Consider the following 19,210-nt stretch of genomic DNA (forward strand, 5'->3'; position numbering starts at 1 on the left):
TCATTGTTTTAATTTGTATTTTCCCTGATGGCATATGATGCGGAGCATCTTTTCACGTGCTTATTTCCATCTGTAAATCTTTGGTGAGGTATCTGTTAAGGTCCTTGGCCCATTTTTGAACCCGGTTGTTTGTTTTCTTATTGTTGAGCTCTAAGAGTTTTTTGTATCTTTTAGATAATGATGCTTTATCAAATGTATCTTTTGCAAATATTTTCTTCCAGTCTGTGGCATGTCTTTCTAATGCTCTTGGCATTGTCTTGCAGAGAAAAAGTTCTTAATTTTAATGAAGTCCAGCTTATTACACTTGTGCTTTTCACAAGGTCATTCTGAAAGGCTGTTTTCAGGTTTTAATGACATGAAGACCAAATAGAGTCATCTTCTCTTATAGAAGTTTGCAAGTTAATTCCAGTATTTTCTTAGAGTAATTGCTTGTTAAAGTTGTTTCCATTGACGGGGAGGAGGTCCAGCCGGCTGACTGCCTAAGCTGAGATGGTAGCCACACCACTTACTAACTGAGGACTTGGGCAACTTATTTGCTGTTCACTGCCTCAGTTTCCTCGGATATAAAATAAGCATGATGATGGCACACTGCTCATAAGGCCCTTATCAGAATGACTAGAAATAATATTTGTAAAGTGTCTGACGTATAACGAGCACCCATTGGGTTTTTCTTGTTCTCAGGTGGAGCTTAGGAGGAAATGGTAGCAACGAGGCCTAATTTGAGAAATTGGGAGCCCTTGACAATGCTCTGTGTTGAATTTTCCAGGAAGAAAGCATATGGGTGTCATACATAATAAATGGCTGTATGCCCTCAAAATTCTAGAATCTTCTCATCTTTTAAAATGTTCTAAATTGGTAACACAAACATGCTAAAAGCCTGACATGTCACAAATAGCCATTCTTTGTTCTGGAACTGAGTTTGGCAGGAACCGGAGTTAATGTTGAACAGTTTGCAGACACTCCGGGCAGCTAATTAGCCATCTTTGCTTGGGCCGATCTAGCTGATGTTAGGACCCTGCTCACCTGGTTTATATTTCTTCCTCGAAGATTAATGACTCCACAATACTGCTGATTTCAGGAGTTAATGTAGGGCACACATGAGTCCTAGAGGGAATTCAGTTTTCATAAAGAGCTATATTTACCCACACTAAGTTTTCATTCTCTCAATGTGACCAAATTTGAATTGAACCTTTCCCTGTAGTGAGATATTGGGTTTGGTGTTTACATGAAAAGGCTATCTATGTTATTGCTGCAAATTGCTGTCAAAGAACACTGCCAGAAACGATTTTAAAAAAACCCAAACAAACCTGAGAACAGTGTTTTATTCTTTCTTCCTGAGTGGAAGGTTGTGTTTTCTTTTGACTTGAATAGAAAAAAAAAAAAAAACAACTAAAATACAACTGTAGGTAAAGATAATTCCACCAATTAATGTGAAGTTCTGTGCAGGGACTTGAATGATTTTTAAACCAGCAAGTCAGTGAATAATTTCTTTATATCTTTTCTATTACATAATGTATTAGCTGAGTAACAAGACTACTTTTTGAAATCTCCCTCTCACCACCTTCTCCTCCACCTATAAACCATATTACCCACTGGCAGGATTGGGATTTAAACCACTGGTTTGCCAACTTACAAGGTGGAAAAATCTCCTTGGTGGGCCCTGAGTACAATCCAAGGGGAGAAAAGAAGGTGGAAAGAAAGGGGAAAAAAGGAACTGAGCTTAATTAAAAATAAAGTAACTACTGTTTTCTTTTTCTTTGTCTTTGTTTAAACCACAGAGGTATAGGTGAGAGTTTACCACTGAAGACCTCAGTCCTTAAACTTACATTATTTTGGGCAGGAGAATGGCTTACATTCTTAGAGGAAATGGCATTCTGAGATTTCAACATTTGTTTATATGTGTATTTTTGGAAAAGGTTGGACAGTATTTCGTGATTAATTTTATTTTGAAAGTTTGGGCTCCAGCTATGCTAGTTTATACCCCCAGTTATTTGGGACCTCTCTGCCCATCTCTGGTGTATTTTTGAATAATTTTGAGATTTTTTTGACCACCATGAATCAACCACTAGGCTTCTCAGAGACACAAAACTAGAAGACTGTGACTTTAAAACAATACTTAAAAGAAAATGCATGTGAGAACACTAAAATAATACTATTGTACTTCTAAACCCCAAATTATGGAATCATGGAACTCTACACTTCAAGTTTCAATCTCCCGATTTTACCGATGAAGAAACCGAGCCCTAGACAGGTTGATGCTGGAAGTCAGATGGATGACCTTGCATTTTCCACATTCACTTCATTGAATGTGGACACATGGGCTGATTCTTCTGTTTACATTGGGCCTCTGTCCCAGCAGGGTCACCTGGTTTGAACCCCAGCTCTGATTTATCTCAGTTATCTGCCCAGGGGCAAGTTATCTAGGTCTTGGAACCCGAGTTTCTTCATCCTCACAATAAACTTAGGAGTACTGGAGGCGCTTACTCAAAATAGCACATGTGAAATGTTTAGCAATAACACATGATAAATGTGAACCCTGTCCTCTGACACCCATCCTTCAGGAGTCAAACAGCTTCGGCATGCAGATGGCCTATTGCTTTCTGAGTTGCAACTTCCTCAACTGAAAATAAATTTAATGATGAAGACAGCTACCCTTGGTTGTGGGTTTACTATGCGCTGGGCTTCTCGAAGCACTAGCTTATGTGATCTCATTTAATTCTTACAAAAGAACCCTATGAAGGGCACATAGTTATAGGCAGCAACACAGGATCTACACCCATGTCCCAGGCCTCCCTCCAAATCCTGACTCCCCTATAGTCTGTATATAAATATTAATACATACATGATCTATGGATGACGATATTATTATTGCTACCATTATTATTATTATCATAACTGCTTTTGTGGAGTTTACTGACTTCTTGGATTTGGTATCTAGCCTTTTCTACCTTGATACCTACTTGAAACTGTCTGATTTGGCTGACTGCTCTTTTTTGGAGTTTTGAAGAAATTGATTTATGGGAGCTGTCTGTGGTAGGGAGACTTTGCCCATGGGGGCAAACCACAGCCAGAGATAAGAAAGATCTGGGAGTGACACCCTAAGGAGGTTTTGTGTGAATTCTAACAAGGTATACATCCATAATACATCTCTGGAAAGTAAAAGTACATTTGTGAACTACTGGTTTCACATGCGTAACCCTGGCCCTTTGGAAAATCTTGTGGAAAATAATTTCATTTTCTGGCGAGAGCAGCAAATGAGAACATCCATATGTTCCAGAACTCTACTCTAGGCTAGTCTTATTTTACGGATGAGGAAACTGAGGTCCCAGGAGGTACTGAGGCCTGTTTAAGAAGGGTCCTGTTTCCTATCTATGAATGAGTGCCTTTAGGTCACAGTCTCATTTAAAGACAAGATTCCTGCGCAGGTAAGAAAAAAGGAACATCTCTGAGAAGGCAAGTCCATGGACAGTGGAGACTTCTCCCTGTATACATGTCGGGTTGATGGAGCTGCTGTGGTAGATTGCCTCCAAAGATGGTTGCCTGTAAGTCTTCCCCTCCCTGTATACACAAGCCAATCCTCCCATCAAGAGGTGGGGTCTGTTTCTCCTCCCCTTGAATCCGGGCTAGACTGGCGTCATGCTTTGACCAATAGAATATGGCATAGTGATGTTGTACCAGTTCTGGGCCCAGCCCTTAACAGGCTGGCAACTTCCGCTTTCATTCTCTTGGAAGCCAGCCACCATGTTGTGAGGAAGCTCTAGCTAGACTGCTGAATGAGAAAAACCTACATATAGAGAAAGCACTCCAGAGAAGAGGAAAGCATAAGGCACCTCAGTCAACAGCCAGTACCAAGAGCCCACACGTGTGAGTGAGGTCATTTTGGATGTTCCAGACCCAGCCAAACACCCCATAGAAAGCAGCCACATGAATGACCCCAACCAATGTCACATGGAGCAGAGCTGCCCAGTTGGTCCAGACAACCCACAGTAGCGTGGGAAATAATAACTCATTGCTGTGTAAGCCACCGTGCTTTGAGGTGGCTCGTTTCACAGCAGTAGGTCACTGGGCAGTCACCATTGCTAGTGAACCCTAAGCTGTGGTTTGTTGCCACCCTGTTTTGGACCTGAAGTCCACACCTGGCTCCCCTATCCTCCTGATATCATGGTAGGACCCAGGCCCAACATAGCCATTAGCAGAGGGGTTTCTTTGTGTAACTGATGGGAATATTTGACAGTGAAACGCTGGTGGTCCACTTAATTTCAGCCATGATCAAAGTACTTAGAACACAACTTCTCTTTAGTGAAGCCAAGTTCTGTTTATTTGCAGTTGGGTTCTGTTTACTCTGGTTAAAGGAGATGCCCGTCTGCTCTCCCTCTGCTGATCTGTGCTCCCACCAGTCCAGGCTTGATTGACAGGTGTTTAGATAAGTTCTCCCCTCCCAAGCTGGCATCTGGCACAAATCACACAGGGAGAAAGACCCGTGCTTGAGGCTATGACAGCCCAGAGTCAAGATGAGATTATTTCCTAAAAGTAGCAAGTTCAGGGCCAGTGAGTGGTTACATTATTCTACAGCAGGGTTTCCCAAACTCGGCACTGTTGACATTTTGAGCCAGATAATTCTCCGTTGCAGGGCACTATCCTGGGCATTGTAGGAGGCTTAGCAGCATCCCTGGCCTCTGCCCACCAGATGCCAGGATGCCAGCAGTACTTTACTGCAGTTGTGACAACTGAAAATCGCCAGATGTGCTTGTGTGGTGCCCCCAGGGACGGATTCCATTAGCTGCAGAAAAAAAGGCTGCTCTTTATCTCAAGCCTCCTTTGCAGCCACGCTTCCCCTTGTTGGGAATTTAAGCCCTCACTCCCTTCCTTTTTTTTTTTTTTTTTTTTTTGCTGTACGCGGGCCTCTCACTGTTGCGGCCTCTCCCGTTGCGGAGCACAGGCTCCGGACGCGCAGGCCCAGTGGCCATGGCTCAGGGGCCTAGCCGCTCCGCGGCATGTGAGAGCTTCCCGGACCGGGGCACGAACCCGTGTCCCCTGCATCGGCAGGCGGACTCTCAATCACTGCGCCACCAGGGAAGCCCCATTCCCTTCCTTTTAATCTTGTTCACTTTCCCATAATTAACTCATAGGAAACATTGCTGTTGCTTCTTCTAACATTAAGATTGAGAATTGATTTAGGAGTGAGTAACTCTGAAGTAATGTTTCCTTGACTCATGGACTAGGGCATCCAACAGAAGACAAACTTGGGAGCAGTTTCTACCTTAGTAACGATCATCAATTCAGACATAGAATGAAGCAAATTCAATCACAACCAGCAATATGAAAGTGCAGCTCTGACTGGCTTAGTGGGTGTTTTGTCTGCTCAGCCTACGAGCTGTGGGAAGACAGCATGCCTTCAGATGCTAAGACGGTCTCCCCCTCTTCCCAGCTCTGCATCAAGAATTGTACTCCAGGTTAGCCTTACCTTGAAGAAAATGTGCAAGCTTTTTGTAGTCTGATGCTAACAATTGGCCAAGTTCAGCAAACCTGGACTCTGGGTGCACTATTGAGTTAGGGGCAGCTGGGTGCCCACCAGCAGTATCTACTTTCCTGCCTTTGTCATAAAGGCAAAGAGTGTTCTGAGGTTGAACAACCCATCCCCTAAAAGCCTTTGAAACTGTGGGGCAGCCAAAAGTAATGGAATCAATACAAGTTAGCAATGCTCTGTCAGGACGTTTCTGAAGACACCTTCTTAAGTACGCCAGCCTCCAGGGTGCTCCGCCATATGTATGGTCATTGAAAAGACAGGTGACCCAAGACCTGATGGTTCACATGGATAGCTCTGACTCAGGTCCCTTCATAACACCTATATCTAACTCATTTTTCCATTTAACTAGAAGAGGTCAGCCTTGCCCCATCTGTCAGCTCGCTGTGGGCCTCAGTGTGTGAATAGGTCTCCGGTTATTTACATACCTGTAGATGCCCTCCACTAGGATGAGAATCTTTTTCCAGGCTCTGCGGGTTCGAGGCTGGCCGTAGATTACAGCATCTCTCAGGAGCTTCTCTAGGCTTTGCATGTCTTTAAATAATACACACAAAAAAATTGAGTCATGAGAGGGCTTTTCTTTTCCTCCTTCATTTTCTTTTTGGAGAAGGCAGCAGATATTTTAGGCTCAGGCTCTGACCCAAACTTTCAGAGAGCAAAGTCGAAGTCAGAGAACACCTTGGGGGACAGACAAGTCTAGTTTTTAGTAAAAGTTAACTCCGACAAGCTGAGTAGTCAGGTTTGTAAAGCCAGCAGAATAAACCTCTAGTGGGAGCACATAGTTTCACAGGCTCTTCAAAGGCTGTCCTCACCTGCCTTAGCAGAGATTGCAGCTTTATATTAAGTGCATTTCTTAAACTTAAGCTTTGTTGCCAGGTGAAAATTAGCCCTGAGGGATATCATTAACTAACACTCACCAATCGATGGTTTAGCCACCAGCATGGTAGAGTTTAGCTGGTTTTGCACAGAACGGCAGCATTTTGGGCTGGCAGGGGTCTCACTGCCTAAGTTTTGGGAGGTGGGTAAATGGATGTGGTGTGGGGGCCATGTTCTGGTACAAAGCAGTCCTGGTTTCTTTCAAAACTTTAAGAAACTTTTGAAAGAATCATCATTCATTTGGGGAACCAGTAAAAATGTAGATTCCTTGTCTCACTCCTAGAGATTCTGGACCAGTTCGTGTGGGATGGGGTCCACAAGGGTTCATGTTTGGGGTCTTGGCACTCCTGGCTCCATCACTCAAAGCCAGACCTATATTTTGAGCTACATAACTGTTTTCCAACCACATTTTAGACAAAACCATGGGTACCTCAAAATAAGCATTTCCAAGACAGAACTTGTGGCAGATGGCATCATTGGCCCCAATTCCTACACTCCCCTAATTTGAGTCCTTTGACAGGCGACCTCAGAGCCCTCCCACTAAAGGAATGGAAGATGTTTCCCTGCCTCTGGCTTGGGTTCAGCCAAGTGACATGCTTTGGCTAACAGAATCCAGGGAAGAGAGAGCAGGTTGGTTCCGCGCCTCAGCCTTAAGAGGCCTTACACGTTTCTGCTTTTCCTCTTGTGCTTCTACCAGTAACATGAAAAGAACACTCCCAGGCTAGTCCACAGGTCCTGGGAGGGCCCCAGGAGAGGCTGAGAGACAAATAGGGCACAGTTAGCCCAGCCCACTTGCAGTCATGAGTAAGAAATAAGTGATATTTGTTGGATGCTACTGGGGTTTCGAGGTTGTTTGTTATGGGACTAGCTAAAGAATGCAGTCTCCAAAGGTCGTTCCTGCTCTAGTCCCTGGCTATCTTCCTCATATGGTTTCTCAGTATTCCCCAGCACACAGCCTCCCATCTCTCTTACATGCTTCCCCGCTCTTGTCTGTCTGGAGAACCTCCACCCACCACGCAAGCCTCCACTCAAACTCTTTTGGCCAATAGAACAGATTTTCTTTCTTCTTTGTGTCCTTGATGACTCATCTATTCTGGATTTAAGCACTCATCACACTGCTCATTACTTGAGTTCATGTCTCTTCTCCAGGGAAGGCAGGGACCTTATCTTATTCATCCTTTTAGCCCTAGTCCTAATGCTCAGTGCTAGAGCTAAAGTGATATATGATAGTTGAATCGCTTGTCTTTTGATGGAAAAGATTGTAGACCAGGAAACAGGAAAGGGAATGACACTTTGGGATCTAAATAGGAATTATGACAAAGGATAATTGCCTCATGCCTGCAGTAATATTTCTTTAATTAACTGTGTTTTTAGCTTTTTTTTTTAACATCTTTATTGGAGTATAATTGCTTTACAAAGGTGTGTTAGTTTCTTCTGTATAACAAAGTGAATCAGCTATACATATACATATATCCCCATATCTCCTCCCTCTTGCGTCTTCCTCCCACCCTCCCTATCCCATCCCTCTAGGTTAAAGACAGGCCGATAAATCTTCTGAGTCTTCACGTAAGATGTAGTGTTGTTTTAGTGTCACTACATCACTGACCACTAGATGGCAGCCAAGGAAACAGAAAGCAGCTTTCTTATTTTGAGAATTTCAGGGATAACAAACGTTCATCTTTAGACCTTTTGCTTTCGGCTGGGTTCCTAAAATGTTGAAGTAACCCATGTGATTGGGGGAAGCAGCTCCCTTTTCTATAATCCACCGCAGACCTGTTAGTCTCTGAAGGAAATAAAGAGCTGATGAATATAAGTATACCTGTTTACAGTTTTTCCTTCTGGGACTTGGAATTTACAAGTTTTTATACAGAAATGGCACATGGTGAGTGTGACTCCGATGCCATAGTAATAAAAGCAAACCCAGACTCCAGAGAGTGGGCACAGAGGGAGCCGACCTCCACATAACAAAGGCCGCATACGACAAAGCCACAGCAGCCAACATCGTTCTCAATGGTGAAACACTGAAAGCATTTCCTCTAAGATCAGGAACAAGACAAGGATGTCCACACTCACCACTATTATTCAACATAGTTTTGGAAGTCCTAGCCATGGCAATCAGAGAAGAAAAAGAAATAAAAGGAATACAAATTGGAAAAGAAGAAGTAAAATTGTCGCTGTTTGCAGATGACATGATACTATACATAGAGAATCCTAAAGATGCCACCAGAAAACTACCAGAGCTAAACAATGAATGTGGTAAAGTTGCAGGATACAAAATCAATGCACAGAAATCTCTTGCATTCCTATACACTAATGGTGAAAAATCTGAAAGAGAAATTAAGGAAACACTACCATTTACCATTGCAACAAAAAGAATACAATACCTAGGAATAAACCTACCTAAGGAGACAAAAGACCTGTATGCAGAAAACTATAAGACACTGATGAAAGAAATCAAAGATGACACAAACAGATGGAGAGATATACCATGTTCTTGGATTGGAAGAATTGGTATTGTGAAAATGACTCTACTACCCAAAGCAATCTACAGATTCAATGCAATCCCTATCAAATTACCAATGGCATTTTTTACAGAACTAGAACAAAAAATCTTAAAATTTGTATGGAAACACAAAAGACCTCGAATAGCCAAAGCAATCTTGAGGGAAAAAAACGGAGCTGGAGGGCTTCCCTGGTGGCGCAGTGGTTGAGAGTCCACCTACCAATGCAGGGGACACAGGTTCGTGCCCCGGTCTGGGAAGATCCCACATGCCACAGAGCGGCTAGGCCCGTGAGCCATGGCTGCTGAGCCTGTGCGTCCGGAACCTGTGCTCCACAACGGGAGAGGCCACAATGGTGAGAGGCCCGCGTACCACACAGAAACAGAAAAAACAAAAAAAACAAACAAAAAAACAGAGCTGGAGGAATCAGCCTCCCTGACTTCAGACTATACTACAAAGCTACAGTTATCAAGACAATATGGTACTGGCACAAAAACAGAAATATAGATCAATGGAACAGGAAGCCCAGAGATAAACCCACGTACCTATGGTCAACTAATCTATGACAAAGGAGGCAAGGATATACAATGGAGAAAAGGCAGTCTCTTCAATAAGTGGTGCTGGGAAAACTGGACAGCTACATGTAAAAGAATGAAATTAGAACACTCCCTAACACCACACACAAAAATAAACTCAAAAGCAAACCCAGTGAACTAAATTAGCAGTCACTTAAAAGTGACTATTCTAAGGTTTTTGAAAATCTATACACGCAGAGATTATTGTACTGTTTATGCAATCAAGAGCGTCACATACATGTTAGAGCCTGAGTTTGGGAGTTTAAATGAACCCCACTAAAGAGATAAATTTCTCTCCATTCTTTTAATATCAGGCAGGACAGAAAACAAGCCTGCAAAAGACCTTGATGTGTTTTTTGTATTTTGCAGATGGCAGGAACTCATAGTGTTTGTCATGAATGGAGAGTTCGATGAGGAGAAGCTTTTAGCGGAACTTCAGAAAACCCTCAGTGTCCACACACTGGGATCCTTGAGCAAAGGGAAGATCAATCAGCCATTGTTCTGCCATGGGAGACAAACTCACTAACCTCTTAGAATCACAGAAGCTAGACAGAGAAAGACATGACTTCACTCACTGTGGGATTCTGGACCCATGTTAACATCTGGTAGTTTCTGATTTTTAGGTCCTTGCTCTATAATTCTACAGTGTGTGGGTCACAGACCTATAGGATTCAGGGGATTGTGGTTTATGTTCTTGCAGGCCTTATGAGGTTCTACAGTTTCAGCAAATCACATGCTAACATCTGCAAGGGATTTTCAAATAATGATGCTTATTAAAGCACTTATACCCGCATTATGTTAATCCTCATGACACCTCTGAACGATTAGGTTTTGGTTCTTTTTTTCAGATAAGCAAACTCATGCAGAAGGTTTGTAAAACCAATAACAACCAAAAAAAAAAAAAAAAAAAAAGACCCTAAGCCCAAACAAACCAGCTTCTTGCTGGAGTATACAGAAAATCCTGAGATACAGAAATTAAAAGAATATAGTTGACGCCATCAAGATGCACTCACACAGTGCTAACTGTACCATCATGTTACAAAGTTATAATGACACACTGTGGATTTGTAATCACCACAAATTTGAGTACCAACAACGCCTTAGACATTATTCACCACCAAGTCTGGCCCATCGAGGCGGGGTCCTTTGGTTTGTGATGGGCTGAGAGGAGGGAGCCGGCATGGTGGGTGATGAGACATGGCCTGGGGTCCACGTTCTGGTGCAAAGCAGCCCTGGTTTGTCACGGGTTAGGGAATTACTAAATCCCAGGGAGAGTCCAGCTATGTGCCCAAAGCTCCAATCAGGCTTAGGTGACAATGACGCTCTGCGAGCCTGTTCCTGCACCTGTCCTTAAATTCAAAACCCTCATAATATCAGCAAGCCTCCGGGATCTGTGGAAACTACACATACAGTCCTGTGAGAAGGGAGCCCAAGTCAACAAAGAAGCCGTAACCTTCTCAGAAGGGAGGTTGGTGTAGTTCAAAAAGTGTCTTCCTAAAGATAAGAGCTAGGTCTCTGGCTTCTTTCTTACTTTCCTGTACAGCAGAAACAGTTTCTCCTGCCTCAGCTGCCTCTTTCCTCATCTCTTGTGCAACTGAGCTTTTGTTGAGACACGAGAACTTGGCCATCCCTCCGTGCCCTGCCCTGCTCTCCATCTAGGGCCCGTGTTCAGGGCTGAAGGGCAGCCTCCACTTTCCTTGTGCTGCCCAGTGTGCTTGCTGGTTCACCCTCATCGCTCAAAGCTCCAAGAAACCTGCCTCCACCTGCATTTAGATATGTCCTCTTGTTCCCTGCTCTGTGGGCTTCTTGCCAAAATCTTTTCATGCCTACACAGGATAGACAGCTACTCAACAGCTATTTCTTAAGTGGAAAGATGTTTGGATGATGAAGAAATACTACTTGTTACTCTAATTCCTTGCCCTCCCCCCATCTTTTTCCTGTTCTTCGTGTTCCTTCAGGGATAATCAGTTTCATCCTTCAATATTGAGCCCAAATGTGAACTATTAAGCAGTAGGTACTTAAACAACTATGAATGATGATAAACTATTCTTATTTTTAAGATGGTTTGTGGGGAACTGCCCCCTTGTGTAGCCTTTGGGGGAAAACATAATCATAATGTCCAGTTCTGGCCAGCAAAGCAAATATTTCTCTCAAAGTGACATTTATAGAGTCTCCTCCATGAGATCAATGAGGGCATTTCTGATGCATTGAAAAATGGGTGCGGGACTTCCCTGGTGGCGCAGTGGACAAGACTGCACTCCCAATACAGGGGGCATGGGTTCGATCCCTGTTCAGGGAACTAAATCCCACATGCATGCCGCAACTAAGAGTTTGCATGCCACAACTAAGGAGCCCGCCTGATACAACTAAGACCCGGCACAACCAAATAAATAAATAAATATAAAAAAATGTTTTAAAAAAGAAAGAAAAATGGGTGCCTTCAGTTTTGCAAGGCAGTCTGGATACATACTTTTTGTTCAGGTCTTCTGAATGGGTCTGCAAATATGTTTGCAGGTGTCACGTGGCCTTTTGTAGGTCAAAGAAGCAAGGTGAGCTTCCTGGAAGTAGGCAAAAGGCAGCTGGGAGCAGAGGAGCTGGGCTGGGCAGAGGATGAGGTAGGTGCTAGGGGCAGGGCCTACTTACCCAGGGGAGAGGGTCATCCCAGAAACTTCTGACCTTGGGCACATGAGGTGAAGAATGGGTAGAGCCTAATGCACGGGGACAGAGTGTCCCACGAACTCAGACTCTGGGCCTGATGAAGCATGGAGGGCTCTGCTCCTTAGAGAAGGGCCTGTGGGACTAGACAGAATGCTGAATAGGATCCCTGGGGAGTGGGGTCAGTGCAGGAAGGTGAGCCTTGATTCAGGGAGCCCAGGGGTCAGCACCTGGATCCTGTGTCTCAGGTCAGGCTGCAGTCAAGGGCGCCCAGTGAATGCTGGCTGCGTCCGCCTAACCCAACTGCCCTGACCCGGGACAGTTGCATGGGAGATGGAGGCATCACTCTACCATCTGGGGGAGGCAGGGAATGGAAAGGAGGTCAAAGTTCATTGTGTTTAGAAATTGGAACTCTGAAGTCAGACCTCCTCTATTTAAATCCCAGCTCTGCCTCTTTCCAGCTGTCTCTAAACAAGTCACCTCACCACTTTGTGCCTCTTCCTTCACCTGTAAAAAGGGGAGAATCGGTAGGTGACCTGTTGTGAAGTTGGAGCTAAAAGGAGTGAGTGCATGTGAAAGTTTCATTACAACAAGGGTTGAACACGCTTACTGTTAAAAGATATAGGGGTAATTGCTTCATTTGTTAAACAACCTAGTTCAGGAGTCTTGAGATTGAAAATGTCGTGGCTTGTAAAGTAATCTAAGTGATGTTTATAGGTTTGACCTTCCACTCAAATGACACTCATGAGCCCTCACTCCGCAGAGGAGGTAGGGCTCAGAGTTTTCCCACAAACACTGCATCCTTTGTTCTTCTTCCTCTTGGCCTTTAAATGCCTCTAGATAGAATCCTGGTTCTTCCTCTCCACTTTTTTTCCCCCTAAACCACTCCAAATTCTTGGTGTGCTCTTTCCTCTGACCTTATGGCAACTCTCCTAGCTCAAAAGACTGCTTCTCCTCTTCAAGACCAGCTCAAGAAGCCCTTTGTGACTCACTTGAGTCCAGAGATTACCTACAGCCTTGCTGCTCCAAGTACAGTCTTGTACCAGCCGCATCAGTATCGCCTGGGAGTTTGTCAGAAATGCAGGTGCTCAGGCCCCCGCCCAGAACCACCAAATCCAAGTCTGCATTTCAACAAGAGCCCCCACGGTGACTCCTTGTACCTTAAAGACTGGGAAACATTGTTCTAGGATCTACATCGTATGCATTTACCAGTAAAGTGAGCAGCTACAGGAAAAAAAAATAACTCAGTTCTGATTTCCCCAAATCTCTGAAAGAAGTGGTTGACCTTTCCAGAGAGTTAAAATTTACCCAGGGTTTGAGGTCCTGGAATTCTCAGGGTGCTAATATACTCAGCCCAGAGGACATGTTTACCAAAGGCCTCCGGGTACCCCACAGTGCTTGGACCCATTTCCTCAATGCACCAGAATCATGAAGGAGACCAAGCCTGTGGATCCCTGGTTGGAGTTGATGCCTCGGCTTGTGCTGTAAAATGGCTGGAGAGTCTGTCCTGTGGTACCAATGAGTCACAAAGGCAAACTAAGGGTTGGCTATTTCCCTGAAGCTGCCCAAAGTAGAAAGTGCAAGGAGATATTCTCAGCACGTAGCCAGAGGCATTCAGAGGCCAAACTTCAGCTTCTGAGTTAAGATTCATGTTACTAACAGGATAAGGCATCATGCTAGATTGATTTTCACACAAGAACCCACAGCTCTCTGTGTTCTACATGTGGTCTGGCAGTTGCTGGACTTAGCGAGTGGGTAAGAGTGCCATCCAGAGCTGTCCATGTACCTGTATCCTCTCAGCCCAGCTCCTTATTGCAGACACAGGCAATTCTTTGTCCAAGACATATTTTTCTGGCTGTGGGAGCGTACTCAGCCTGAGTCAGGACAGCCCTCAACCAACCACCAGCGGGCACTGGTGCATAAATACCCCAGTTCCCACCCCTCAGGTGGGATAACACTGAGGCATGTCTATACTGGCACCCAGAGTTTCCTAGTAAGCTTGAGCTCCAGGTGTTTACTGTGCTAACATGCTTGACAACACGCCCTTTATTGGCCGCCTCCCCTGCTCTGTCTTCATCCCCTGTTTCTCTGCCTGCGTCCTGGGATCACTTCCTAAATAAATGACTTGCCTTCACATCCATGTCTCAGGTCTGCTCCTAGGGGAAATGAACCAAGACAAGAGCAACAGACTTGGGTTTGAATTTTGACTCTCACCACCATATGTCATGCGTATGTCCTTGGGCAGGTCATTCAATCACTTTGAGCATTGTTTTCTCTTAATAAGTAGGAATGATGAAGAGAAACAGGAATCTGGATTTTTGTTAAATTTAAACGGTTGATTCTATAAAGGGCTTAACGTAGCGCTTGGCAGCAGCGAATGTTGAATAAATGAGAGTTTGGATCTCAGTACAGTCGTCCCTTGGTATCCAGGGGGGATTGGTTTCAGGAGCCCCTGTGGACACACGAATCTGCAGACGCTCAAGTCCTTTATATAAAATGGCATAGTGTTTGCGTATAACCTACGCACAACCTCCCATATACTTTAAATCATCTCTAGGCTATTTATAACACCTAATACAATGTAAATGCTGTATAAGTAGCTGCCAGCATGCGATAAAGTTTTGCTTTTTGTAACTTTCTGGAATTCTTTTCTCAAATATTTTCCATCTGTAGTTGGTTGAATCTGGTGGATGTGGAACATGCAGAAATGGAGGGCTGACTGTAATTGTAACATTTGCAATCCAGGAAGAAATAATCCCTGGTGATAAATTCTGCTAAAACTGCACTTCTGAGTTGTCTACTTTTCCTTAGAGAGTATAGCTTTTGTGTGTTCTGATTTTGTTCAGTTCCCCATTCTGATTTTGTGGGAAATAAAGATATGATGAATAGCTTGAAGCTGTTGGTCAATCCAGGTCACATAGGATTCAAAGTTTATTATGATGGTCTGCAATGGTTTGACTACACTTCGGGTATATTTTTCGCATACAGAATGCAAAAATTCAAGGGCCCAGAATTCTGATTTATTTACTATGGCTCTAAATAACAAGTGGGTATCCTCTAGTATTGATCTACGTAAAAATAGGACCTCTTCTCCCCCCACAGTCAGGAGAGTATCCTTAAGATATAAGCAGAAGACACAGGTGGAGCAAAGTCCAGGAAAGCAGAGCAAGTGTGGTTGTATGAAATCCCATAATCCTGATGTTTAAGAACATTCCAGTTTAGGAGGCCATTCTTAAACTCCGTCTCATAAGTTATTAGCTCCTATCTGGGCCGGTTGCATGCCTCCTGCACACATAGGAAGGTAACTTTCATTTTCTGCAGATCCTTCAAAAAATCTCCACGTTATCATTTCAATCTGCATGGATATGTATTAAGGATTAAAGCATCATTGTTTACTGAGGTGTTTAGTATTATCCTGGGAATAGTAAAGCAAGAAAGAGCGCCAGCAACAACTGATGCCTTAGCTATTAGGACTCCATTTAATTATCTTCCCCTCCACATGCCATCTCACCTCCAGGACCTCTCAAGTGAGAAGTCGTTTCAAGGACCCTGGAGGTAGGCTTGCTCTCAAAGGTGGCGGTTTCTGTGGTGTAAATACAACAGCGGGGAGAGTTGTTCATGGGTAAAAGTCCTGTTGAGCACATTAGTGAGTGAGAACAAGGGATCTGTGTACCTGAGAGTGAAAGTGTATTAGTTTCTTACAGCTGCTGGAAAAAATTAACACAAACGTAGGGCTTTACGAAACACAAATTATCTTACAGTTCTGGAGGCCAAAACTCTGAAATGTGTCTTACTGGGCTAAAACCAAGTCGAGGTGCTTTCTTTTCTGGAAGCTGGGTCGGGGGGGACCCATTTCCTTGCTTTTTGCAGCTTCTAGAGGCTTCTGGCATTCATTGGCTGTGGTTTCTTTGATCTCCAAAGCCAGCAGTGGCTTGAAGTTTTTCTCACGTGGCATCACTCTGACACTCACTCTTCTGTTTCCCTTTTCCACATTTAAGGACCTTGTGATTACCCTGGACCCCGTGCAATCTCTTTATTTTAAGCTTATCTGAGTAGCAACCTGAATTCCATCTGGATCCTTCATTCCCCTTTATCACAAAATATAATATGGTCACAGGCTCTGGGGATTAAGACACAGGCATGTTGGGGGACCATTATTCTACCTCCCACAGAGAACTAAAGAGCCACAGCAGTTCATACATAACAGAGCGTCATGGATTAAATGATGGACTCTGACCCTCACTGCATGCTCTTCTTAATTGGGAAAAGCAGGATTTGTACAGACAGTGCCAGGCTTCACCACTGAGGGGCTCTATGATCTTGGACAGGTAGGTATTCAACAACCTATTTAGGCCTGAATCTCCTCACCTGTAAATGAGGACCGTCCACAGGGTTAAATAAATACATAAGAGAAGGTTATTAGCTCAGCATCTGGCACAGAGTAAATTCTCAATAACTGCTATTTGCTGGTATAAAATAACCATAGCAAACATGTATTGTAAAGATACAGATAAAAACTATTATCTATTATCTGGGAGTATAAAGAGAGAGCATGAGGATTAAGTTACTGAATGTTTTAAGAGATGTGTAAAATTGGAAGATAAAATGAAATCCTTGAATTATAATTTCGGCAAAGGATTAAGGAATTACAATTTTGTCTGAAAATAATTTCAAACTTATCAAAAATATTTGCAAGAATAAGAATACTACAAAGCACACCCAGATACATTTTACTCAGATTCATCTATTAACACTGAATCCCATTTACTTTATCATTCTATCATCTATCTATTATCTATCTATCTACCTATCTACCTAACTATCTATCATCTATCTATCTATCATCATCATCATCTCTATAGAATTTCCAAGGGAAGACTGGTGAATGGTACAATTTGGGCTGAATTCCAAATGATAAATCCAGATAGAGAAGGTGAGATATTGCGATTTGTAATAAGAAATGATGTATTTGGTCTTCATCCACTACACTGTTCCTGGCACATAGCTCCTAAAACACTTAGAATTTCCTAGGTGCTGAAAGCTATATTGGTGTCTTTTGTTATGTTAATGAGGTGACTTTTGGAAAGCACCTAAGGATGGGGGCTGGTTGCCAGGGGAACTGAACAGTGATTAGAGGGTTGGAATTTTCAGTCTTTCCTTCCAATCTCTGGGGAGGGTTAGGGGCTGGAGATTGAGTTCAATCACCAGTGGCCAATGGCCAATGATTTAATCAATTGTGCCAATGAGACCTCCATAAGCCCTCAGAAGGATGGGGTTCAGAGAGTTTCTGGGTTGATGAAACAAACCTGGAGATTCAGGGAGAGGTTGTGGAAGCTCCTGCATGCTTTCCCACCCACCTTGCCCTGTGCATGTCTTCCATCTGGCTGTTACTGAGTTATAACCTTTTATAGTTAGCTGATAATCTAGTAAGTAAACTGGTTTCCTGAGTTTTGTGAGCTGCTCTAGCAAATTAGTTGAACCTAAAGGAGAGGGTGATGGGAACTTCTGATTTTTAGCTGGTCACTCAGAAGCACAGGTGACAACCTGGACGTGAGATTGGCATCTGAAATGGGGACAGACCTGTGGAGTCTGATGCCGTCACCAGGTAGATAGTATCAGAATTAAGTTGAATTGTTGGATGCCCAGCTGGTGTTGCAGAATTTCTTGGTGGTGTAGAGAACCCCACACACATTGGAATTGGTTCCTGAATCATTAAAGGGATAAGAGAACTGCTTTGAGGAGAGCCGATCTTTACAATCCATAAAGACATCTTTTCCATCTGATGCTGTTCAAAGTTTTAACTCAAAGTTGCTTGTATCTCTGTTTTCATCTCCCCTGGACACCTGGGAGGGCTACTAAATTCTGCGAGCAAAGCTAATCCCTCCAAGGGACAGCATGGCACACAGCAGAACAGGCACTTTTCCTTGCTTCTTGAAGTACATACATCTTGGCTTATATACATGTCTTTGTGGCTCTACATTAACTGGCCAAGGAAGGCCTTAATTTTAAGGCTCTTCTCCAGTAGTTCAGCCCCACACTCAGGACACGCTTGGGGGTCTTGCTGTCTTTGCACACTGCAGATTAGCTTTCTGTTTGAAACGTCCTTTCCCTCACCCCTGAATAGAATTCTCCTAATCCTTCAAAGTCTATGGCAAATGCTATGCATTTCATGCAATCCCCTTAATGAGATGACCTCTGCATTCTTCTGGGTCACCATAATGTTCTCTACTATCCCTTAGTGGCGCTGGTGATGACAATGACAAGGACAATAATAATCATAATAACACAGCAGGTACAAACAATTCAGTAGTCTCTATTACCAGGTATTGTGCTAAGAACTTTATATTCCTTCTCCAGCATACCATGAATCAGGCATCATAATAGAGATTATTTTTGGAATTAGTAAATAGAGATCCAAGAAGGTTAAGTAATTTTCCTAGGACCACATGATAATAGGCTATAGGACAAGGACACTAACGTCTGGATCGAGGCCTATACTTTTTAGAAAAAATACCAAATTGATGGTTTTAAATTTATATATGCTGTATGATAATTAACAAGTTGGGAAAATTTATTTACAAGGAAATGTATAGATCTTAAGTACACAATGCAATGAATTTTAATAAGAACGTGAGCATCACCCCACTCAAAATAATAACATTTCTATCACCCCAGAAAGTTTTTCATGCCTCTTCTTACCAATTTTCCTCCCGTACAAGGAGAGGCTAGTATTGTTGTGATTTATATCACCACAGAGTTGTTTTATCTGGTTTGAGTTTTCTATAAGCAAATTCATACTGTGTGTACTCTTTTGTATGTGGTTTATTTAATTAAAAATGATGTTTCTTGAGAGTCATCCACTTTGTATCAGTAGTTTATTCCTTTTTTATTGTAGAATTGTCTTCTATTATATGAATAAGGCTTTTTTTTTTTCTATTCTCCTATGCTAGATATTTGGGTTGTTTCCAGTTTTGAACTTTTATGAATAAAGTTCCTATGAAACAGTCTTGCACAAAACTTTTAGTGGACATATGCTTTCATTTCCCTGGGAATTCTGAGCTGTGGGATTTCTGGGTCAT

The 19,210-nt window shown here is 43.1% G+C and overlaps 1 protein-coding gene across 1 annotated transcript in view; it reads right to left on the reverse strand.

Moving 5' to 3' along the window:
• The window catches only part of SPTLC3 (serine palmitoyltransferase long chain base subunit 3), a 125,091-nt gene that overhangs the window by 45,690 nt on the left and 60,191 nt on the right, over window positions 1-19,210 (reverse strand). The window contains exon 7 of the mRNA XM_065892925.1: window positions 5,953-6,058. Coding sequence (XP_065748997.1) covers window positions 5,953-6,058 — 106 coding nt within the window. The remainder of the gene's footprint in view (window positions 1-5,952; window positions 6,059-19,210) is intronic.

This window comes from Phocoena phocoena, chromosome 15 (genome assembly GCF_963924675.1).
Source record: "Phocoena phocoena chromosome 15, mPhoPho1.1, whole genome shotgun sequence".
Lineage (NCBI taxonomy): Eukaryota > Metazoa > Chordata > Mammalia > Artiodactyla > Phocoenidae > Phocoena > Phocoena phocoena.